This window comes from Pelophylax lessonae (assembly GCF_965119305.1).
Source record: "Pelophylax lessonae genome assembly, chromosome: 5".
Classification (NCBI taxonomy): Eukaryota; Metazoa; Chordata; class Amphibia; order Anura; family Ranidae; genus Pelophylax; species Pelophylax lessonae.
The window spans coordinates 562,713,526-562,739,658 of NC_138772.1; the positions used below are offsets into that span (position 1 = coordinate 562,713,526).

The window sequence follows — 26,133 nt, forward strand, 5'->3', positions numbered from 1 at the left end:
CTATTTCAGCGGGAAGGAGGAATACTGATACCCAAAAGTCATCGACCTGCGGACAAGATCTCGATTTTTAAAACACGGGAAAAATGGCGTGGAGCAGTCATCTGGGCCGTGGCCGATCTCACTGTTGTCAGGATATGAACTCGGAGATGCATCGTATCTGGCGACCCAAGCATCAAAGATTCTGAAGAATGTAAATTATTATTATAAAGTAGAAATGACCATCAAAGCCACATCAGAGTCATTATAATAATTCTCAGACACACAACCCCCACTCCTACAGACCACCATTGTAAAATCTTGGATGAAACCACAAAGAACATAACTGTAATGTAAAGCTCTTTTCTGGGGAACACAACATTCCTCCATAGCATTGGGGCTCCAACACACTGCAAGACTTAGAAGTTCCTTTATGTCTAGAGTACCCTATAAAGCCGTTTCACTTACCTGATACCCATTCTTTCCTATGCTCTGGTCTCATGGTGTCCTTATTTCTAATGCAGAGCTATGGGCCCTGTGTTGTACTTGATGATATCAGAGGACCTGCAACCTCCACAGCACATGGGAGAAGAGGGAACTGGTCTTACAGTATGGCGGGATCCTGCATACCTGGGATCAGGTAACTCTAACGTGTACCGGCTTATGGACTGTCCTATAGTGTTAGCGTTCGGGTTAGAATTGTGTACTGACCCATAGAGTTAGGGTTAGTAGGGGGATGGTGACCACAGAGAACAGGGGAGAAGAGGCTGTGGGCTCTGGTCTTACAGTCTGGAGTGGGCCTTCGGAAGTTGGGATCTGGTAACCCTAGCACTAAGGTGTTCTGGCTTGTGGACTGTCCTATAGGGTTAGAGTTAGGACTTGTGGACTCTCCTATAGGGATGAAGTTAGGACTTGTGGACTGCCCCATATAGTGCGGGTTAGGAGTTGTGAACTGTCCTATAAGGTGAGGGTTAGGACCTTCAGACTGTCCCATAGGGTAAGGGTTAGGGTTAGGACTTGTGGACTGTCCTATAGGGTAAAGATTAGGACTTGTGGACTGTCCTATATTGCTTAGCTTTTTATTGTCAGTACAGCTCTGACTGATTTCTGGCTTTGGGACTGCTTGATACCTACCACCTTTCATCTGGCTGTTGCAGCCGAATACCTGATATTCTCACCAATTATTGCCACTTGTAGTCTTCATATTCAACCCGGGTTGATGTTCAATTACTGGATGTTATCATGTTTTTAAATTTGATTTTATGTATGCTATGCCACACCCATTTACACTGATCTTGCTATTTTGCACTGGCACACGTGCCTAATAAAGCTAATTTCTGTTTAATTCTCACAACGTTGTCCCTAGTTGACTCATTCCCTGGGGGGATCCTTGTTCTCTCCATACCTCTGTTTTGTCTGTCCTATAGGCTTGAAGAGTTAGGAGTTGGGAACTGTCCTATAAGGTGAGGGTTAGGACCTGTAGACTGTCCCATACGGTGAGGGTTAGGAATTGTGGTCTGTCCTATAGGGTTAGGATTAGGACTTGTGGTCTGTCCTATAGGGTTAGGATTAGGAATTGTGGACTGTCCCATAGGGTGAAGGTTAGGACTTGTGGACTATCCCATAGGGTGAGGGTTAATGTTAAGACTTGTGGACTGTCCTATAGGGTTAGGATTAGGACTTGTGGACTGTCCTATAGGGTTAGGATTAGGACTTGTGGACTGTCCCATACGGAGAGGGTTAGGATTAGGACTTGTGGACTGCTCCATAGGGTTAGGATTAGGATTTGTGGACTATCCCATAGGATGAGGGTTAGGGTTAGGACTTGTGGTCTGTCCTATAGGGTTAGGATTAGGATTTGTGGACTGTCCTATAGGGTTAGGATTAGGAATTGTGGACTGTCCTATAGGGTTAGGATTAGGAATTGTGGACTGTCCTATAGGGTTAGGATTAGGAATTGTGGACTGTCCTATAGGGTTAGGATAAGGAATTGTGGACTGTCCTATAGGGTTAGGATTAGGACTTGTGGACTGTCCTATAGGGTTAGGATTAGGAATTGTGGACTGTCCTAGAGGGTTAAAGTTAGTCGGGGGACCTGCAACTGCCAAAGCAGAGGGAAGAAGAGGTTGTTGGTGACGGTCTTAGAGGCTGAAAGGAGCTTCCCCAAGCTGGGATCCGATACCTTCAACCCTAAGGAGCTTTGGCTTTGTGGACTGTCCCAAAGTTTTAGGTTTAGGAGGAGGACCTTTACCCGGTACTCTTACTAACCCTAGGCCCCGCTCTACATTCAGTGTCCTCCACCCTCCTCTACTAAACTCTCCACTGGCTTCCATTAAGTGTCCCCCACCCCTCTCTGCCAATCCCTCCACTGGCTTCCATTCAGTCTCCTCGCCCCTTTCTTCCAATCCCTCCACTGGCATCCACTCAGTGTCCTCCACTCCTCTCTGCTAATCCCCCTCCACTGGCCTCCATTCAGTGTCCTCAATCCCTCTCTGCTAATCTATCCACTAGATTCCATTCAGTGTCCTCCACCCCTCTCTGTCAATCTCTCCACTGGCCTCCATTCAGTGTCCTCCACCCCTCTCTGCCAATCCCCCCACTGGTCTCCATTCAGTGTCCTCCACCCCTCTCTACTAAGCCTTTCACTGGCCTGTTTTCAGTGTCCTCTAAACCTCTCTGCCAATCCCTCCACTGGCCCCCTGTGATGAAGCCGTCATGCACCCAGCTTGGGTGCTTCCATCAGTATACAGCTTCCTCCAGTTTGGACCCAGGAACCAGATATTATAGCTGAGCACCAAGGACTATACAGCACTAGCTTAGATGCAAACTGGGACTGTTTATTGAAAATACACAGAATATATAGTACACCAGATCAGGGGAGCCTGATCTCATTATCTTATACTGTAAACAGGAGGCCTTGGTGTGTGCCTGGGGGACCCTTGGAGTGGTTATGCTTTGTATTCAAGTCTGTCTCCCCGAAACACACAGACTCTGAGAACCTTGGATCTGGATACAGATTTGGGGCCACTGTGCCCAAACCAGCATTGACTGCTTCACCCCTTCATGTAGACTCAAAATAGATGTTAATATAATCAGCTCAATCCAACCTGATGCTGGGGTCTCCTGCTATAATCTGTTTATTAAGGTGTCTTTATCCCATGGTATTATTTCCCCATCCTGTGCCTCCTAGTTGTGAATCCCCATTGGTAATTGAGTCACCTATTGTTTCTGTCTGTCTGCTAGTATTGTGTCCACTTCGCCTCGTTACTTAACTATTGTGGGATGTTATATGTTTATGTAAATTAGCTTACTGTTCATGCTAGCTGTTCATTAGATGTACTGATATTACTGTTTACAGTTTTACATTGTTTAGGATAACATGATCAGGCTCTTACCTGATTTTCTGTGGTATATATTCTGTGTGAATTCACAATAAGAAGTCAGTTCCAGTTTGCTCCTAAGTAGTGTTGAGCGAACACGGACTGTATTATTCGTGTTCGTACCGAATAATTGGATTTTTGTTACCCGAACACGGACACGGACACTTTACTGTATGTTCGGGTAAAAAATCCGTGTTCGGTCGTTTTATTTCCGGGTTTTGCATGTTTTGGCGCTCTTTTCATGGCGGGCTTTCAACAGCCAATCAACAATCGTTTAACTGGTGTGCCTTAAGCTATCCCAGCCATGCCTGCAAATGTATGAGTAGCTGTGATTGGCCGTCTGAAGCATGTGACCAAGTCTTTATAAGTTCGAGGCAGCCGCAGCGGCGTCATTCTGCTGCTTAGCTCAGGGACAGAGCACACATACGTGCTGGCTGCTGATTAGGGAAAGACAGGCAGGGAAAACTAATTGGTGTCCGGATAGAATTTAGGGTCAGGTCGGAGTGTTTAAGCAGGGCGAGTTGTCGGTGTAGGGTCAGTGTGTTCTACAAACTACAATCGATATTGCTGTGTGGTGTGGGATAGGAGATAGGCAGGTGTCAGTGATCCACATCCATTTTTCTGTGTGTGGGCTGCAGTGAACACAATCTTTTTGGGGTGCAGTGAACACAATCCTTTTGGGGTGCAGTGAACAAAATCTTTGTGGGGTACAGTGAACACAATCTTTGTGGGGTGCAGTGAAGACAATCCTTGTGGGGTACAGTGAAGACAATCCTTGTGGGGTACAGTGAACACAATCTTTGTGGGGTGCAGTGAAGACAATCCTTTTGGGGTGCAGTGAACACAATCTTTGTGGGGTACAGTGAACACAATCTTTGGGGGGTACAGTGAACACAATCTTTGTGGGGTACAGTGAACACAATCTTTGTGGGGTGCAGTGAAGACAATCCTTGTGGGGTGCAGTGAAGACAATCCTTGTGGGGTACAGTGAACACAATCTTTGTGGGGTGCAGTGAAGACAATCCTTTTGGGGTGCAGTGAACACAATCTTTGTGGGGTGCAGTGAACAAAATCTTTGTGGGGTACAGTGAACACAATCTTTGTGGGATACAGTGAACAAAATCTTTGTGGGGTACAGTGAACACAATCTTTGTGGGGTGCAGTGAAGACAATCCTTGTGGGGTGCAGTGAAGACAATCCTTGTGGGGTGCAGTGAACAAAATCTTTGGGGGGTACAGTGAACACAATCTTTGTGGGGTACAGTGAACACAATCTTTGTGGGGTGCAGTGAAGACAATCCTTGTGGGGTGCAGTGAAGACAATCCTTGTGGGGTGCAGTGAACAAAATCTTTGGGGGGTACAGTGAACACAATCTTTGTGGGGTACAGTGAACACAATCTTTGTGGGGTGCAGTGAAGACAATCCTTTTGTGGTGCAGTGAACACAATCTTTGTGGGGTACAGTGAACACAATCTTTGTGGGGTGCAGTGAAGACAATCCTTGTGGGGTGCAGTGAAGACAATCCTTGTGGGGTACAGTGAACACAATCTTTGTGGGGTGCAGTGAAGACAATCCTTTTGGGGTGCAGTGAACACAATCTTTGTGGGGTACAGTGAACACAATCTTTGTGGGGTGCAGTGAAGACAATCCTTGTGGGGTGCAGTGAAGACAATCCTTGTGGGGTGCAGTGAACAAAATCTTTGGGGGGTACAGTGAGCACAATCTTTGTGGGGTACAGTGAACACAATCTTTGTGGGGTGCAGTGAAGACAATCCTTGTGGGGTGCAGTGAAGACAATCCTTGTGGGGTGCAGTGAACAAAATCTTTGTGGGGTACAGTGAACACAATCTTTGTGGGGTGCAGTGAACAAAATCTTTGGGGGGTACAGTGAACACAATCTTTGTGGATTACAGTGAACACAATCTTTGTGGGGTGCAGTGAAGACAATCCTTGTGGGGTGCAGTGAAGACAATCCTTGTGGGGTGCAGTGAACAAAATCTTTGTGGGGTACAGTGAACACAATCTTTGTGGGGTGCAGTGAACACAATCTTTGTGGGGTACAGTGAACACAATCTCATACTTCTGAAGATTTGAGGGTTTCATCCTCCTCCTCCTCATCCATCCTTTTAGGGGTACAAACAATAGTAATTGGGGCCTAGTGTGCTTCTGTACGTGTGAAAAACATACACTTTTTTTTGATCATATTTCCTATTCCGCTATTCAATAAAAACCTTTGTGGCTCAATTAAATTGCGGAATAGTCTGTGTCGGTACGTGTGAGATCCACCTTTCCAAGTTTTTGGGGTTCATCTCATACTTCTGAAGATTTGAGGGTGCTGCCTGTTCCATACTCCTCTTCCTCATCCTCCCTTTAGGGTAGGAAAAAATTTAATCAGGCCTAGTCTGTGTTTGTACGTGAGATACACAGTTTTTTATCCTATTCCGCTATTCAATACACACCCTTTTGGTGTAAAAAACATTAAATTGCGGCATAGTTTGCATATTTGACTGTGAGATACACCTGTGCGATACTGTTGTTGTTTTGTTCTGCTATTCAATAAAGACCTTTCTAGGGCAAGATCTTAAATTTCAGAAATATGAGGAGACCGTCAAATAAGGGCCGTGGCCTGGGTCGTGGTGCTGCTGGTAGAGCTCCTGTTGCAAGGAGAGGACGTGGTCGATCTGTGCCAGCTACACGCACAAGTGAAACACCTTCCTCAAGTGTTAGTAGGCGACAGAACCTGCAGCAGTATTTGGTAGGGCATCATACGCCTCTAGAAGTGATGAGGCCAGAACACAGAGAGGCGATAGTAGATTGGTTTGCTGCTGACAGTGCCTCCAGTTCCTTCACATTGTCTCCCACCCAGTCTACTGCAGAAAGGTCAGAGTTGGCACCTGCAGCCAATGTCCAACCGTCTTTCACCTCACCCCCTTGCAAATCAGGCAAGCAGTCTGAGCCCCAAGCCATACAGCAGTCTCTTCTTCTTTTTGATGACTCTGTCAGCAGGGTTTCCCAGGGCCATCCACCTAGCCCTGCCCCAGAAGTGGAAGAGATTGAGTGCAGCGATGCCCAACCACTTATTTCTCAAGATGAGTACATGGAAGGACCATCACAGCACGTCTCCGATGATGACGAAACGCAGGTGCCAACTGCTGTGGCGTTCAGCATTGTGGAGACTGACAGGGAGGGCAGGGGTGAAGACTGGGTGGAAGATGATGTGGAGGACGATGAGGTCCTCGACCCCACATGGAATGAAGGTCATGCAGGTGACCTGAGTAGTTTGGAGGAAGAGGCGGTGGTTGCACAGAGCCACCAGCACACAGAAGAGGGAGCAGGGTGCAGAAGCGGAGCGGCCGTGCCCTAGACACTACGCCTGCTACTGCCCAACGCAGCAAGGGAACGAGCGCACCAAAGTCAGCTCAAAAGAGTTCTCTAGCGTGGAAGTTCTTTAGAAAATGTGCTGATGACAGGACACGAGTGGTTTGCACCCTGTGCAATCAGAGCCTGAAGCGAGGCATAAACCTTCTCAACCTGAGCACAACCTGCATGATCAGGCATCTAAGTGCAAAGCACGAGCTGCAGTGGAGTACACACCTTCAAAACCAAGAAACGTCTCTGGCTCATCCTGCTTCCTCTTCTGCTGCAGTCTCGGCCGCTCCAGCCACCTCTGTAGTCATACCGGCACCTGCCACCCCGCAAACAGACGATCTGTCAGCAACACCACCACCTGGGTCACCAACAACCATCTCCACAATGTCCCGTGGAAGTGTTCAGCTTTCCATCTCCCAAACACTTGAGAGGAAGAGGAAGTACCCCCCTACCCACCCGCGATCCCTGGCCCTGAATGCCAGCATTTCACAATTATTGGCCTTTGAAATGCTGTCATTCCGTCTGGTGGAGACGCCCAGTTTTAAAAAGCTTATGTCGGTGGCTGTCCCACAGTACGCCGTGCCCAGCCACCACTACTTTTCCAGGCAAGCCATCCCTTCCCTGCACAACCAAGTGGGGGAAAAAATCAGGTGTGCACTGCGCAACGCCATCTGTGCCATGGTCCACCTAACTACCGATACGTGGACCAGTAAGCACGGTCAGGGGCGTTATATCTCCCTAACGGCACACTGGGTAAATGCAGTGGCGGATGGGCCTGAGGCGGATAGCAATTTGGCGCATGTCCTTCCACCACCGAGGATTGCAGGGCGCTTCAGTTTGCCTCCTGTTCCTAACTCATCCTACTCCGCTACCTCATCCTCTACCTCCTCCTCATCCGGACAGCGTAATACCTTCACCACCAACTTCAGCACGGCCAGGGCTAAACGACAGCAGGCAGTTTTACAACTTGCCTGTTTGGGGGACAAACCACACACCGCGCAGGAGTTGTGGAGGAGCATGGAACAGCAGACAAATGAGTGGTTGCTGCCAGTGAGCCTCAAGCCCGGCCTGGTGGTGTGCAATAACGGGCGAAATCTCATAGCAGCTCTGGGCCTAGCCGGTTTGACACACATCCCTTGCCTGGCGCATGTGCTGAATTTGGTGGTGCAGAGGTTCCTTAAAAACTACCCCGATATGTCAGAGCTGCTGCAGAAAGTGCGGGCCGTCTGTGCGCACTTTCGGCGTTCTCACCCTGCTGCTGCTCGCCTGGCAGCGCTGCAGCGTAACTTCGGCCTTCCCGCTCACCGCCTCATGTGACGTGCCCACAAGGTGGAACTCCACCTTGCACATGCTGGAAAGACTGTGCGAGCAGCAGCAGGCCATAGTGGAGTTTCAGCTGCAGCACGCACGCGTGAGTCGCTCTGCGGAACAGCACCACTTCACCACCAATAACTGGGCCTCCATGCGAGACCTGTGTGCCTTGTTACGCTGTTTTGAGTACTCCACCAACATGGCCAGTGGCAATGACGCCGTTCTCAGCTTAACTATCTCACTTCTATGCCTCCTTGAAAAAACAATTCGGGCGATGATGGAAGAGGATGTGGCACAGGATGAGGAGGAGGAGGATGAAGAGGTAACATTTCAAAGGCTTTCAGGGCAGTCATTCGCAAGGGGCTCCGAGGGTGGGTTCCTGCACACACAAATGCCAGGGACACAATTGTCCAGCAGGGGCACAGTTCTGGAGGATGAGGAGGAGGAGGAGCTGGAGGAGGAGCTGGAGGAGGAGATGGAACCATGTTCACAGCAGGGTGGCACCCAGGCCAGCTCATGGCCATCACTGGTGCGTGGCTGGGGGGATACAGAGGACACGGACGATACACCTCCCACAGAGGACAGCCTTTCGTCGCCTCTGGGCAGCCTGGCACACATGAGCGATTACATGCTGCAGTGTCTCCACAACGACCGCCGAGTTGCCCACATTCTAACTTGTGCTGATTACTGGGTGGCCACGCTGCTGGATCCCCGTTACAAGGACAACGTACCGTCCTTAATTCACTCACTGGAGCGCGATCGCAAGATGCGCGAGTACAAGCGCACGCTGGTACATGCGATGCTGCTGGCATTCCCACCTGACAGCGGGGCCGCAGTGGAAGCACAAGGCAGAGGAGGAGGAGGAGGAGGAGGAGGAGGTCGCCAACGCAACCAGGGCACCGCCAGCACCTCAGAAGGCAGGGTTAGCATGGCCGAAATGTGGAAAAGCTTTGTCAGCACTCCACAACAAACAGCAGCACCAGCAGCTCAGATGGAACGTCTTAGCAGGAGGCAGCATTTCACCAACATGGTGGAGCAGTATGTGTGCACACGCCTACATGTAGTGAATGAGGGGTCTGCCCCCTTCAACTTCTGGGTCTCCAAATTGGGCACATGGCCTGAGCTTGCCCTTTACGCCTTGGAGGTGCTGGCGTGCCCTGCAGCCAGTGTATTATCTGAACGGGTATTTAGCACGGCTGGGGGCGTTATAACAGACAAGCGCAGCCGCCTGTCCAGAGACAATGTGGACAAGCTCACGTTCATTAAAATGAACCAGGCATGGATCCCACGGGACTTTTCCGTACCTTGTGCAGAATAGCAATGGATACCGACCTTACCCACCCATTGTTCCATTTTGTGCTCTTTCTCACTCTTTTGGGGTGTACCCTCATTTAAAATTTGTGAAAAGAAGCAGTGTTGGCTACCTCGTCCTCCTCCTCAGGGCCAGATTAACGTAGGGGCTATTGGAGCTGCAGCTCCAGGCCCCTACCTTTTATATAGGCCCCGGGTTGACCATATTCACTGTGACCGCTCTTCTGTCACTTGTAAACACAGAAGTCTGGCTTCTATGCTCGCTTCCCCAGGCAGCACCCTCAGAACCTCCCCACACAGCGCGAAGGCCTGAAAGGAGGGACAGTTGCCGATGCATGGATGTGTTTATGGGCTTCAGAGACAGCATCCCATGTTGAATTAGGCATGCATGGCTGCACCCTTCCTCCTCTGGGTGCATGCCAAGGCACGGCCCTTAAGGCCCTTCAAAATCCTCAGCACCAAGACCATGATGCTCTTAATCCGGCCCTGGTCCTCCTCCACCGCCGCTTCCACCTACACCGCCCATAGGTGTGCGCAACCTATTGCATTAGGGTGTGCACCCCAAAGTTGAAATACACATGCATGTGTTTGCCTACATGTACATGGCCCCGATACATTACTCTCCCTGCTGGCAAAGAGAAATAGAGCAGAGCAGGTGCGAGGGAGATCTTTCCCATCTCCTCACTGGCAAATAGAGCGATAATGCTATGTGCCCTAGGTGATTAGGGTGTGCCCAGGTACACCCGGCACACCCTGTGCGCACGCCTATGACACCGCCACATCCACCACCACCTCAACCTCCCTCCTACTCCATATGGGCCTCGTCCTTCAGAGATGAAGAAGAACATTGTTTTATTTTTCTGTTTTTTTTTTGTTGTTTTAAGTTATTTCCCTATCCACATTTGTTTGCAGAGCACTTGCCATGCTCTTAACTACGTTTTGCTACCATTTGCAGCACTCTAGCCCTTTCCATTGGTGTTTTAGAGCCATTTTAGTGCCTTAAAGTTCGGGTCCCCATTGACTTCAATGGGGTTCGGTGTCCGGGAAAAGTTCGGTAAAAGTCCGGGACACGGACCCAGACTTTTTTTTAAAGTTCGGCCGAACCCGCCGAAAACGGACATCTAGGTGTCCGCTCAACCCTACTCCTAAGCTAATGTCGTCTAGTTCTTGGGTTCAATATTCAGCTATAATACCTGGTTCCTGGTTACAGAGTGGAGGAAGCTGCAACTTTGCAGAAGCCCCTGGGATGCGTTCTAGGCAGTCCATCACAGTATCCCCCCTCCACCTAAAAACTGAACTGTTACTGCCTGCATCAGCTCATCCCTCACAGTTATTACATTCTACTTGCTCATCCCTTGTAGATTGTAAGCTCTGAGGAACAAGACCCTCCTAACTCTTTTGTATTGAATTGTATTGTAACTGTATTGTCTCCGTTTATTTTATGAAGCGCTGTGCAAACTGCTGGTGATTTATAAATGCTGTATAACAATAATATTTACTACTAGAGGAAAGTGTACATCATACAAGAATGGGGCAATTCAATCTTACTTATCAACAAAGCTGTGATGAAAGATGAAGATGGGGTCATTGCTGGAGATGGGGATCTGAGACATGGTGCCTCCTAGATATATGTGGATCAGGTTGTGCATGCTTCTTCTCAATGTCACCCCATCTGGTGACAAAAACCCTGAAAGAGAAAGAGTACCATAATTACCTCCTCACGGGTCAAAATTATTTTTACCATTATTAACCTCTTGCCACCCAAATAACGCATTTATACGGCAACAAAGAGGGTGGGCTTTAAGGCCAAAACTCCACACATATTCGTCTATGGTGGCCAAGGTTTCAGTGCTGTCACAGACCACACCTGGTCTCTATTTATGATTGTGAGCCAGCGTGATCCTGATCATGTGACCACAGTGACAGCCAATCACAGAGATCATGCAATACTCCTAAAATAAAGGGATGTCTTCACAGAAACACAATCAGGTGTCTGAAACAAATAGCATGCTCCCCCACTGTACAGGGTTTAGAATATAGGCAACCAATGCCAAAAGCACAGCCCAACAATGGTGCCACCCCTCAGATCCCAGCCTCCCCCATCACAGACTTACTGAATACTTACTGATATCTGACTGCCATGGCCTCTGTTTATCTACATTCCATGCTGCAAGAACTCTTCCTGGAACAGTAGAGATCCAAAGAAGTCTACGGGTTTCATCTAACCCTAGCCCTAAGGCAGATGAGCCCCATAGAAGTCAATGTGTTTCATATAAACCTAACCCCAAGGTAGACAAGCCTCTGAGAAACCTTGGAGTTTCAGCTAAAAGTAAGCCTATGGTAGACAAACCTTAGAAGCTTATGGTCTTTGTCTAACCCTATCGACTTGGGTACCACCAGTCGGTTTGATTTTTCGTGTAATTATTCCTTTTTGCTATATCCGCTAGCAATGATCACTATGTGTTGTACTAGCCGGAACAGCTCCCCTCACCCCCCCGGCAGAACACAATAGCTCCACACAAGTGACTCCTTAAGGTAGATTGAGCCTCATAGAGGTCTTTGGGGTGATAATGCACCTGCATAAGAAAGAACTTATGGTGGGGGGTGTAAATAAACAATGGAGGTCATGAGAGTTGGATCTTGGTATATACAGTATACGTCTGTAGAAGAGGAGGGCAGGGTCAGTCAGATCAGGGCGAACAGTAAAAAGGAAAAGTGCGCTTTTTTAAATAGCTAGAGGAAATGCTCTTTGGTGCCCTAACCCTAAGTCCCCCCTTGGTGCCCTAAACCTAAGCCCTCCCTTGGTGCCCTAACCCTAAGCCTTTCCTCGGTGCCCTAACCCTACGCCCTCCCTTGGTGCCCTAACCCTAGGCCCTCCTTTGTTGCCCTAACCCTAAGCCTTTCCTTGGTGCCCTAACCCTATGCCCTCCTTTGTTGCCCTAACCCTAAGCCCTCCCTTGGTGCCCTAACCCTTAGCCTTTCCTTGGTGCCCTAACCCTAAGCCCTCCCTTGGTGCCCTAACCCTAAGCCCTCCCTAGGTCCCCAAACCCTAAGCCCTCTCTTGGTGCCCCTAACCCTAAGCCCTCCCTAGGTGCCCTAACCCTAAGCCCTCCCTTGGTGCTCTAAGCCCTCCCTTGGTGCCCTATACCCTAAGCCCTCCCTTGGTGCCCTAACCCTAAGCTCTCCCTTGGGTGCCCTAATCCTAAGGCCTCCCTTAGGAGCCATAACCCTAAGCCCTCCCTAGGTGCCCTAACCCTAAGCCATACCTTGGTGCCCTAACCCTAAGCCCTCCCTAGGTGCCCTAACCCTAAGCCATACCTTGGTGCCCTAACCCTAAGCCATACCTTGGTGCCCTAACCCTAAGCCCTCCCTAGGTGCCCAAACCCTAAGCCCTCCATTGGTGCCCAAACCCTAGGCCCTCCCTAGGTGCCCTAACCCTAAGCCCTCCCTTGATGCCCTAATGCTAAACCCTCCCTAGGTGCCCTAACCCTAAGCCCTCCCTTGGTGCCCAAACCCTAGGCCCTCCCTTGGTGCCCTAACCCTAAGCCCTCCCTTGATGCCCTAACCCTAAACCCTCCCTAGGTGCCCTAAACCTAAGCCCTCCCTTGGTACCTTAACCCTAAGCCCTCCCTTAGTGCCCTAACTCTTGGCCCTCCTTTGGATCCCTAACCCTAGGCCCTCCTTTGGTGCCCCACCCTAGGCCCTCCCTTGGTGCCCTAACCACGTGTTTATTTTGCTAGTAGGGTTTTTAATTCGACATTTATTACAATAATCAGATAAACTCACCTTCCAGGGCATTCCTGAAGCTGAGTAGGGAAGTCTCATTGTATGGTGGGGTGTCGAAGCTGCTGAGTTTCAGGGTGTTCTCTACATCCTGGAAGGAGGGCAGATTGGGAGCGTAGGGTGTAGCTCCGGGCTTCCTATGGATTCTCTCCATTTTCTGTTCATAATCAGCCAATGGACAATATTCATCGGGGAAATTAAATCCGCTGCAGATTGCCTAGAAGGAAAGTTCCGGAGATTTCATAAAATAGTTATAAATGGAAAAATTTCAACATAAGCATTTCTTATCACAATCCCAAACGATCGCCCCATTTCAGTCCTTGGGTGCTGAGCTTTCCACCCTCTTCAATTCGTAGACAAGATTTCCCAGAGATACAGATTGGAGGAAAAGAGGTCAGACAACGTTTTATAGAACGTATTCATGATTTCCTTGTATCCATAACTGGACAAGACAACCCCCACCCCCCCACCCCCCAAGAAAAAAAACTGAGCACTAATCTGCTAATCATAAATTCCTCCCCCTCCCAATAAAAATCCACCTCCTGCTAAAAATCCCCTTCCCAGCATGAATCTTTGCCCCTCCAATCCCCCCAGCTTAAATTCTCCCATTCCCCAAATGCCCCCAGAATAAACACTCCCCCCCCACCTGTAAAATAAACTCTCCCCTCCTAGTACAAATCGTTTACCCCTAAAATTTCCCTTCTGAGCACAAATCTTCTCCCCCCACTCCAAATCCCCCCACCCTAGCACAAATTCTCCCCAATCCCCCATCCTAGCACAAATCCCCCCATCCAAAAAACAATTCCCCTTCTAGCACAAATCTCCTTCCCCCACTATATTACCATTTCTAGTACAAACCCACCAAAAGTCCCCCTCCCAACACAAATCCCCTCCCCCCAACCTCCTTGTGGTGCCCCCCACCTCACATGATACCACAGTGCCCAGGGCAGCGGCCCCCCCCTGCCCTCCCCTTGTCCCAGCCTTGTCTTTTACCATTCACAGACCAGCCTGTATCCTCCTGGATTTCCTCCAATCAGACGGGCGCCAAGGCCCCAGAGTCCGCCTTTTCCTCCACTGTAATCCACCATCCAAATAATGTAATCCACCGAGGACGTTCTGCTCCGGTCAGGGTTTACGGCAATGACACCACCCACTTCAACCAAAAGCCACACCCCCAACATGTTTCACACACAACAGGGCTTAATCATGGGGAGAGTGGCTACAGAAGGGGAGGAAGTTCTCTCAGAATACATAATTAGACACAGCAATACCCCACCCCAGAGAAGGAAAGGAAAAAAAGGGAGGAGGGGAATGGAAGGGGAGGGGCAAAAGAGAAAGGGGAGGAGAAAGAGGAAATGGAATCCACCTATTTATAATAATGGGTGACATCCACTCAAAATGAATCCTCTGTAGGATCCAAGAATCCATTTTAAATATCCACAACACCTCTCTCTCTCCTGGCTAATAAATAGAACCTGTCACCAACTAATGGGAGAACCCTAAAGGTGTCCAATCAATAACCATCCCACAACATGATTGGTCACATTTATCTTCTGATATTGTAGAGTCGGTCACTCATCTTCTGGTGGTTCTGCCTCCATATTGTATATTGCCTGTAATGTGAAATGTCCGGCCTGCCGGTTACCAAGCTGTCCAATTTCATGGACTCCACCAATCACATATGATCGGATAACGAGGATCTCCCAGCAAGCTATAACTTGAACAGGGGCACCACACTTATCCATCCCTGTAGTGTTCAGCCACCTCCTTTCTGTCATTTATCCAATTGGGACAGACTGGGTGAGAGGATATTTCCCAGCGAGGGTGTCCTAACTATAAAACACCCCTCACCCGCACATCTCCTTCCAATAAACGGTAATATCTCCTTTGGGATGAATTAGAGCAGAGACTCAGAGCTAGGCCTTCTCGTCCAACATCAGAGCCTGGCTTCACAAATGTGCTTCTGGAAGAATGGTCAAACATTCCCATAGACACTCCTAAACCTTGTGGACGGCCTTCCCAGAAGAGTTGAAGCTGTTATAGCTGCAAAGGGTGGAGCCAACTCAATATTGAACCCTACGGACTAAGACTGGGATGTCATAAAAGGTCATGTGTGTGTAAAGGCCGGCGTCCCAATACTTTTGACAATATAGTGTATGTGAATAAATAAGGTGGGTTATTTACTAAAGGCAAATCCTCTGTGCACTGCAAGGGCATTTGGAAGAGCAGTTGATGAATAGATCTGACGGGGACATGCAAGGAAAATAAAATACAGCATTTTAGCTTGCACCTTATTGGATGATAGAAATGAGCAGATCCTCCCCTCATATTATAATGATTGCACTTGTAGTGCACAGCGGATTTGCCATTAGTAAATCAATCCCTGGGGGTGCTGATAATTGAGGATCACAAAAACTAAAGAATGAAATGTGAAATATGTATCTATATAAGAGATCTGTAACATCTTCTACAATAAGAAGACAAAACTCAGAAAACTGAAGAGACCTCAATGTACAGAAAAGACGTTCCATCAGAAGGAACTCCATAGATAAAGTGCGGGGATGGGAGAGAAATGTGTCCACCAGGAGAAGGTGAGTCAGAAATAATGATAATAAATGATCTTCCACGGATCTAATCACACGTCAGATAAAAAAGAAGGAAAAAAATAGAACAATAGAAATGAATCCAACTTCCCACATGCAGTTCCAACCAAATGCTGGTAAATGATCGATTATTTCCACATGAATCCCCCATGCTATGTGTGTATGATGAGCCGCCTACCAGGAGAAGTCATCCCACCCAGAGATCATATGATATGGGTGAGTCCTTACTTGTCAGCCGGCTTCAGGAAATAAAATCCGTCTCGTGTGTCTCCTCACTCCTGTTAGTCACATCCGGTGATATATAAAGTAATGGAAAAGGCTAATAGTGCAATCATGTATAAAATGTATAAATGTAACGGAACCGCGACCCACACTGTGCTTGTGTGCTTCCATCAGTATACGGCTTCCTCCAGTCTGTATATAGATATCAGATATTACAGCCGCACCCAAAGAAAACTAACCGACAGCTTAGCTTGTATGGATCTGGAATAACCACCTTTTATTGCAGAAGAAACAGACTTTTATACACATGAGAAGTATGTCAGTCACTACATGAACAATGAGCCAAATATTTACCCAAAACATCACACAATGGTGAGATAACGAGGTACAGCTGACTCATGGCTAATCCCATCTAGTCAAGGTTATCATTCACATGCTAATTAACTCAACGCACCTAAGCCAGCTGGGAAGACCAGACTGTCCGCAACAAGGCTAAAACAAAATACAAAATGACACATTTTATAAGTGTAAACACAGAACCCACAGTAGACAATAGGTGAGTAAATCAGCATAATTACAATGTGTGGAAGACAGGTGGCTGAGCTGATGATATTAGCATCTGCTATGAGTCTGACTCTGCAGAGCAGTCCCCTATTGGCAATAGGCAGCTAGGCCTTAACAGGGATCCTAGGCCTAGAGTCCCAGGGTCTTCATATATTCCTTCAGGTATAATGTTGATAAATATTACTCTTCCATTTGAGTAATCCAAACCATATTCTCAGTGTCCATTAAGTCCATCATTATCTTGGTCACCCTGTGTCCCTAATAGACACAGGGTGACTTACACATAAGAGGGGCCTAGGGAGCTGAGAGAGGAATTTCCCAACCTCTCTAATGTAAGCTGTGTTCCATGGGCCCCCCCAACCAAAGTGAGTCCTGTCACAGGGGCACAGGGTGACCAATAAAATGATGGACGTAATGGACACTGAGAATATGGTTTGGATTACTCAAATGGGACAGTAATATTTATCAACAATATCTCAGAAATATATGAAGACTCTGGGACTCCAGGCCTAGGATCCATGTTAAAGGCCTAGCTGCCTATTGCCAATAGGGGACTGCTCCGCACAGTCAGACTCATAGCAGATGCGAATATCATCAGCTCAACCACCTGTCTTCCACACATTGTAATTATGCTGATTTACTCACCTATTGTCTACTGTGGGTTCTGTGTTTACACTTATAATAATACCGTTTTCTAACTGTAGGGGGGATGGGCTTGCTGCATGAACACAGAGATCTGTGTTTCTTAATAAGAGAATCCCTGTGTTCATCACTGACAGAATATCGGTGTGCCGTGTTTACATTTACAGACCGCCGTTCTGTCTCCACGGGGAGCGATCGCAGGACCCCTGAATTGGCTTCCCCTGTGGTGAATGGGCTCCTCTGTGTCAGTCGATACATATTTTACATTTCATTGTTTCGTTTTGTGATCATCAATTTACAGCGCTCCTTATTTATTCATTATCTGGAGTTCCTTACTATTCAGGGATTTTTTTAGTTTTTTAATTTTATATGTTTTTGTGTTTGAAGCCAAGCGCGGCTTTTTTATTATTTTGATACATATTGAGATTCTAATATACTGATTTATGGTCCTCCACCAATCCCATTAGAGTGATATTCAAATAATTCATTTTTTCATTTGGTCTATTCCTATAAACCTCAAATTACATTCCTTGTGATTGAAGTATTCCAGGAACCCCCCCAATGGTAAGTCCTGGTCTACTAGAATAATGATAATGAGGTCCTCAATATTCTCAATTATTATATTACTCCCATGCATCCTTAAATATTTTAAGAACTAAAAGAAAATAGGGGAAATATGGAACTTTTCAGATGCAAGTACACAGAAATATTTTGTATAAAATGACAATGTTTTTTTAATTTAAAAAATTTAGATTATAAGCATACTGTACAGTCATATAATGTCATTCATCATGCATGTTCTTCAACATGTTTCGCCTATTTAGGCTTCTTCAGGAAAATGCGTGATGATGCTACTGGCGAAATAAACAGAAATAAATCAAAACAATATCACACAAACATTGTTATATCCACATAATTAGTTTACCATATATGTGTGACAATAAAGGCTATATCCACCTATCGAAAAATGGTCTCCCAAAAGAGGACCCCTACCTCCAAATAATGAAGAGGCAAGGAGTTATTGTACGGTGCACGTTGGCACTCCTGGACAGACACATCTCCTACTGTACAATAATTTGCCTCTTCATCAATTGGAGGTAGGGATCCTCTTTTGGGAGACGATTTTTCAATAGGTGGACGTCGCCTTCGATAGGAGCATCACCATGCATTTTCCTGAAGAAGCCTGAATAGGTGAAACATGTTGAATAACAAGCATGACGAATGACATTATATGACTGTACAGTATGCTTGTAATCACAATGTTTGCATTTAAATAAAACTTTGTAACTTAATACTAAATATTTCTGTGTACCTATGTGTCCATGCACCTGAAAAGTCCCATATTTCCCCCATTTTCTTTTAGTTCTTTATTAAGGGATGTTGGTGTCTCTGACTTTGACTTTGGTCTTGTCCATGCAATTTATGTAGTTTTTTGATTTTATATGTTTTTGTGTTTGAGGCCAAGCGCGGCTTTTTTATTATTTTGATACATAGGGAGATTCTAATATACTGATTTTATGGTCCCCCACCAATCCCATTAGAGTGATATTCAAATAATTCATGTTTTTCATTTGGTATATTCCTGTAAACCTCAAATTACATTCCTTGTGATTGAAGTATCCCAGGAACCCCAACAACGGTAAGTCCTGGTCTACTAGAATAATGAGGTCCTCAATATAATGGAAAAAAAACTGTTGAATTGCCTTCCTCTCTGTAGACATGGTGCTCCCCTCACCCTTCCTCTATGGATTCACATCTCTGTAGACATGGTGCTCCCCTCACCCTTCCTCTATGGATTCACATCTCTGTAGACATGGTGCTCCCCTCACCCTTCCTCTATGGATTCACATCTCTGTAGACATGGTGCTCCCCTCACCCTTCCTCTATGGATTCACATCTCTGTAGACATGGTGCTCCCCTCACCCTTCCTCTCTGGATTCACATCTCTGTAGACCTGGTGCTCCCCTCACCCTTCCTCTCTGGATTCACATCTCTGTAGACCTGGTGCTCCCCTCACCCTTCCTCTCTGGATTCACATCTCTGTAGACCTGGTGCTCCCCTCACCCTTCCTATCTGGATTCACATCTCTGTAGACATGGTGCTCCCCTCACCCTTCCTCTTGGGATTCACATCTCTGTAGACATGGTGCTCCCCTCACCCTTCCTCTCGGGATTCACATCTCTGTAGACCTGGTGCTCCCCTCACCCTTCCTCTCTGAAATCACATCTCTGTAGACCTGGTGCTCCCCTCACCCTTCCTCTCTGGATTCACATCTCTGTAGACATGGTGCTCCCCTCACCCTTCCTCTCGGGATTCACATCTCTGTAGACCTGGTGCTCCCCTCACCCTTCCTCTCTGGATTCACATCTCTGTAGACATGGTGCTCCCCTCACCCTTCCTATCTGGATTCACATCTCTGTAGACATGGTGCTCCCCTCACCCTTCCTCTTGGGATTCACATCTCTGTAGACATGGTGCTCCCCTCACCCTTCCTCTCGGGATTCACATCTCTGTAGACCTGGTGCTCCCCTCACCCTTCCTCTCTGGATTCACATCTCTGTAGACCTGGTGCTCCCCTCACCCTTTCTCTCTAGATTCACATCTCTGTAGACCTGGTGCTCCCCTCACCCTTCCTCTCGGGATTCACATCTCTGTAGACCTGGTGCTCCCCTCACCAATAGAGGTCGGTATGAATAGGTGTGACCTTCGCTCCCATAGCAGCACTGAGTTCCTGAGGATAGAATCCATTAACATACAAAAAATAATTGCGCCGTAGCAAAACGTTGAAGGACTCAAATTTAATATTTCATATAGAGATCCAAATGATACCTAATGGCTTCCAAGCCTAGGTCAGGGGATATAGTGGGTGGGGAGATAGTGACACAATGTTACATGGAAACCATTTTTATTGGGCATCCCATCATTTAATGTCAGGTTTCTGGATGATATGTTGGGTGTCCTGTAGGTATGATGTCGGATTTCTTACTAGTGATCGATCGATATAGTTTTTTTATTGCTGATACCCATACTGATATTTTGGTCAATGCATATCGGTATCAGCTGCCGATATTTTTTTTCTTTTTATGTTTTTTTTTCTTACAGGTACTCTTGTGGAAGGATCTGGGGGTCTAAAAGACCTCAAACCCCTCCTCTGCACATAAAAACATTCAAAATGCCAAGTTTGGCTGTTTTGAATGCTGTCATTTTTTGAATGTAGCGCCGCCAGTACCCAGTAGTGTCATGACATCACTTCCGGGTTTTTACATGTAGACCCGATGAGAGCCAGATGTGGCTTTGATCGGGTCTTCTCTTTGGCGGCCATGCAGGATGGTTAATAAACAGGCAAAAAATTTGGGGGAGCATACCCATGTATTTCCAAAGCTGCTGCAGCTATGAACCAAAAGACATGTATATTAAAAAGAATAGCGCGCAAATGCAAAAGAAATAACTACCAAATCTGAAGAGAGTCCATAAATAAAAATGGGGGTTTGGTCCCACCATATGGCCATATCGTGCTCAAGCCCACTACTGCGTCAAAGTACCCCATTATCAGTGGGTCCTACACTATCCATGAAAAAGAGATGAATCCAGCCCTTCTAACCCTTGGAGACAACACTCCTTGCTGGGAAAAATGTGCAAATGCACTACAGGGGACTCCTCCTATATCCATTTGATGGTGGACACTGATTGAGTACAGGTGTATGTGGGGGGTGGGGAGGGCTGCTCAACCTCGATAGTCTGGTCAGACCGAATACATAATAAACAGGCAAAAAATTTGGGGGAGCATACCCATGTATCAAATGGATATAGGAGGAGTCCCCTGTAGTGCATTTGCACATTTTTCCCAGCAAGGAGTGTTGTCTCCAAGGGTTAGAAAGGCTGGATTCATCTCTTTTTCATGGATAGTGTAGGACCCACTGATAATGGGGTACTTTGACGCAGTAGTGGGCTTGAGCACGATATGGCCATATGGTGGGACCAAACCCCCATTTTTATTTATGGACTCTCTTCAGATTTGGTAGTAATTTCTTTTGCATTTGCGCGCTATTCTTTTTTAATATGCAGGATGGTTGCCTGGGTCTACCGGTGGGACGGGAGACCCGGTTGAGCCGCAGAAGGCGGCGGGAGGGAGTCCCCTCCCGCTCCTTGTAATGACAGCTGACCATCAGCTATGGACACCAGTACCGGGGAGATGCCTCTAGCTGCAGCCATCACTCCGGTACAGCACTTTCCCGAAATATTGCCAATATCGGTCACCTCCGATTCCGATATATCGGGGAAAGTGCATATTGGCCCTCAATATATCGGCTTTGCCAATAATTGGTCGATCCCTATTTCTTACCAATGGTTGAAGAACACCATTGATTAAATCTGCCAAATGTCCGATACTGGGGACAGGCATGTATAAGTCAGTGCTACTGGTTGTTGAAGTTGTGGTTTGCTGGGAGATGCTGGTTATCCAATCTTATGTGAATGGTGGAGTCTCAGAAATGAGACAACTTGGTAATGCCAGATGAGATTTGTCATTTATGTCATCGTGCATTACAGGCAATAAACAATAAGTGGGCGGAACCAGCAGAAGACCATGTGACCACATGCACCGCCATCTCTCTAATATCAGAATACGTAAAAAGACAAATGTGGCCAATCGTTTTGTGCAATGACGGGGGTTCTCAATCAGACACCTTGAGGGTTCAAATGATTGAAAATGTAGGCTGTCCTGTGAGAGGGGGAGACCGGTTCTCTTTATTAGGTCTTCTGGATATTTAAATTGGATACTCGGATCTCAAAGTGGATTTATTTTGAGTGGATTTCATATATTATTGTGAATAGGGGGATTCTATTCCCCCCTCCCCCCTCTATATCCCCCATTTCTAATCAGTGGCCTTCTCATACTATGTTTGAATAATTACCAATTGTATTTAGTTACATTTAGTTATTGAGGTTGAATAAAGACATCAGTCCATCCAGTTCAATCTGTGTGAGTGCATTCACTTCCCATATCCCTGTATATTGGTTATGCTAAGAGACTTTTTATATCGGTAACACTTCCTTCTGATACCACCAATTGTGGAAGGGAGTTCTACATCCTTGCTGTTCCAACAGTAAAGAACCCCTTATGCAGTTTAAGGTTAAACCGTTTCTCATCCAACCTCGTTGAGTGACCCCCATGTCCTATGAAACTGAGCATTCTTCTCCCTACGCTGGAATCAGCATTTATATATTTATATATTGATATCATATCTCCTTTCAAGCATCTCTTCTCCAGGGAAAAATGAGTCTAATGTGTGTAGCCTTTCCCCATAACTGAGGTCCCCTTTGTGGAGTTGTTGCCCTTCTCTGGACTCTTTCCAGTTCCAGCACATCCTTCCTGAGGACCGGTGCCCAGAACTGGACGGAATACTCCAGATGTGGCCGGACCAGAGTCTTGTAGAGTGGGAGAATTATAGATTTATTTGTTTCAGTAAATCCCCTTTTTAAGGCATGCTAACAATTTACTGGCATAGGTCTGTCTTCTACTAGGACCCCCAGATCTTTCTCCATCCTAGATTCCCCCAGAGGTTCTCCACCTAGCAATACACAATATCATGCTGTGCAGTTATTACCCTGCTTAGCTTCGCATCATCTGCAAATACCGAGACTGAACTCTTCTTCATACCAACTCTGTATCCTTTATGAACAAATTAAACAGAATTGGTCCCAGGACAGATCCCTCAACACCCCACTCACAACAATTAGCTATCAAGTATTGAGAATCTGTATGAACATACAAATCCATATATGACGGGAGTCACTTTGGTTGGGGGGCCCGTGGAACCCAGCTTACCTTAGAGAGGTTGGGAAATCCCTCTCTCTGCCCCCTAGGCCCCTCTTATGTGTAAGTCACCCTGTGTCTATTAGGGGCACAGGGTGACCAAGGAAATGGACAGTTATTAATGGGCACTGAGAATATGGTTTGGATTACTTCAAATGGGACAGTAATATTTATCCACAATATCCCTCAAGAAATATATGAAGACTATTCCTGGCCTGTTTGATTCTGAACATGTTCATTGAAAGAGCCAATCACATTGGCCTCTGTTCCATGTTCTTCAATGTCAGAGACGGACAGTCTGTCACTGGTGGTCTCTTCCTATTGTCTGTGTATTGAGGTGTGATGTGGATTCTGTTAAGCCAGTCTGTCCCATTGTTAATTGTTAATGACCTCACATATTGTTTCTGTCCAGGTGGCTAGATAATTAATTCAGGTTAATTCTATTTTTATATACAATTTCATCTGCATATGATAATGTAATCAGGCACCTGACCTGTGTGTGGTAATCTGATCAGGAGGGGGAGGTCCATGCTGTAGATATTCGGTGTGAGTTGTTCAATAAAGTTTCCAGTTCCCTAGAAGCTAGGATCTGTCTAGTTCTGTATGGGAGGCGACTGGAATATCTGATATCTATGTTCAGACTGGAGGAAGACATATAATAACGGAAGCCCACAAGCACAGTGTGGGTCGCGATTCCGTTCCACCATATAACATATGTAGATGGGGAAAAGATTTAATTTATATTGTTACTATTTTTTGGTTTACACTTTTAATGTTGAATAAAACATTTTTTCTAAGTGAGATGCATTGAAGATGCTGAGCCATTGGTCCACACCCATCCACTAAGTCATGTACTCCAGAACATCTGCGAAATATATTATTATATTACTCCCATGAATCCTTAAATATTTTAAGAACTAAAAGAAAATAGGGGAAATATGGAACTTTTCAGATGCAAGTACACAGAAATATTTTGTATAAAATGACAACGTTTTTTTAATTTAAAAAATTTAGATTAAAAGCATACTGTACAGTCATATAATGTCATTCATCATGCATGTTATTCAACATGTTTCGCCTATTTAGGCTTCTTCAGGAAAATGCGTGATGATGCTACTGGCGAAATAAACAGAAATAAATCAAAACAATATCACACAAACATTGTTATATCCACATAATTAGTTTACTATATATGTGTGACAATAAAGGCTATATCCACCTATCGAAAAATGGTCTCCCAAAAGAGGACCCCTACCTCCAAATAATGAAGAGGCAAGGAGTTATTGTACGGTGCACGTTGGCACTCCTGGACTGACACATCTCATACTGTACAATAATTTGCCTCTTCATCAATTGGAGGTAGGGATCCTCTTTTGGGAGACCATTTTTCGATAGGTGGACGTAGCCTTCGCTAGGAGCATCACCATGCATTTTCCTGAAGAAGCCTGAATAGGCGAAACATGTTGAATAACAAGCATGAAGAATGACATTATATGACTGTACAGTATGCTTGTAATCACAATTTTTGTATTTTAATAAAACTTTGTAACTTTATACTAAATATTTCTGTGTACCTATGTGTCCATGCACCTGAAAAGTCCAATATTTCCCCCATTTTCTTTTAGTTCTTTATTAAGGGATGTTGGTGCCTCTGACTTTGGTCTTGTCCATGCAATTTCCATAGTTTAAATATTTGTAGGTCAGTTTTAGGATAGGGCATTGCTGTGTTTAATTTAGCTCTCTGAAAGTACTTAAAGTGGTTCTAAAGGCTTAAGGTTTATTACTAATTCATTCTCTGCAAAAGACCTTCCTTCTCCCCAGCCCCCCTACACTTACCTGAGCCCTATCTCCATCCAGTTCTGTGGCCAAGAGCAGAGGCGCTCTCCATTCTCTCCCTCCTCACAGGGCAGATTGATCCTGTGGTGATGGAGCAGGGGGTGGGGTTGACCCGTGCTCAGGATAAAGCCCACACGTGTGTCACTATAGTAGCAGCTTCCTATGGTGGCACACGCAGAAGAGGAGGAGTCAGGAGGGCCCCAGAAGAGGAGGAGTCAGGAGGGCCCCAGAAGAGGAGGAGGGCCCCAGAAAAGGAGGATCGGGGCTCCTCTGGGCAACACCATTTCAGTGCCGGTTGGTATGACATAAAAAAATGGAAGTTTACAATCACTTTAAACTTCTTCACCTTCAGTAGCCACTATCCCCATGAGAAAGCACTGTTGTGGGTGAAACATGTTGGCTTTGAGCAGTGTGCTGTCATTGCAATCTTGGCTTGAACTTCTTGGTGAGCGGTCCATTATGTAGATTGCGGATCTTTAGTATTTGGCTGAACTTCCACCATTACAGTAGAGGTATGTTGGCAGACAACTTACCTTCCAGAAAGAGAAGTGAGAATATGGGTTTATGACCCCCTGGGCATCATTGGTTCCCAGCAGTTCATCTGTACAGATGGAGCAGTTCTTATCTCCCCGCCAGTCATAGTATGGAATAGCGAAATCTTCATCTCCCGTCATCAGCTGAATTTGTTTCTCCAGGAAGAGGAGATTTAGGCGATGCCAGCCCGGAAATGCTGGTCCCTGATGGGCAAAGTTTTTATTAGGGTTGAATGTACCGTTTACAAGGATGGCTTTCATGGAATAATAATGCATCCACACAAAGACATCATACAGAGAGGCATCTACAAAGCGGTAAGTCTGCTGGTGGAACCGGTCTCCGGTGCTCAGGATGACAAAGTCACGGGATTTGGTGGTCTTTGCTAGAGCCAAGTAACTGAATAATCTTTTCTGCTCTAGAAAGGTCAGTTCCCGGAGCTCCCTCCGCACCACCACTTTTTTTCGGTCACATTTCTCTCCATGATGGCCAAATTTACAGTCTCCACAGTCAAAGCCGCTGTAGTTTCCATGGCACTCACACGTATTTTCATAGTAGTACCTTGGCCAGTCTAGACGATCATCGCTATTCATGGGAATCTTATTTCCATATAAAGACGACCAGTTTCTACATCTTCCTCGGCCTGACAAAGAACCGCACGGGGTTTTGTCCTTCCAAAGTGGACAACACGTCTTGGTGTGAAAGGCGGCTTCCGTAGAGCAGACTCGTGGGAACTGGCCGTCCACAGCAGAGAGGCAGAGAGACAGGAAGACGAGGAAATTCAGCATGG

General features: G+C 46.4%; 1 protein-coding gene across 1 annotated transcript; it reads right to left on the reverse strand.

Annotated features, from left to right (window-relative positions):
• LOC309555992 (tyrosinase-like) lies at positions 1-26,133 on the reverse strand (the record flags this gene model as incomplete). The annotated part of the gene is made up of 4 exons (XM_082258245.1): positions 25,346-26,133; positions 13,134-13,347; positions 10,896-11,034; positions 1-181 (listed from the first exon to the last, which is right to left on the reverse strand). Exons 1-4 carry the CDS (start codon positions 26,129-26,131, stop codon positions 1-3), a joined length of 1,320 nt encoding a protein of 439 aa, XP_082114371.1. The 5' UTR covers positions 26,132-26,133.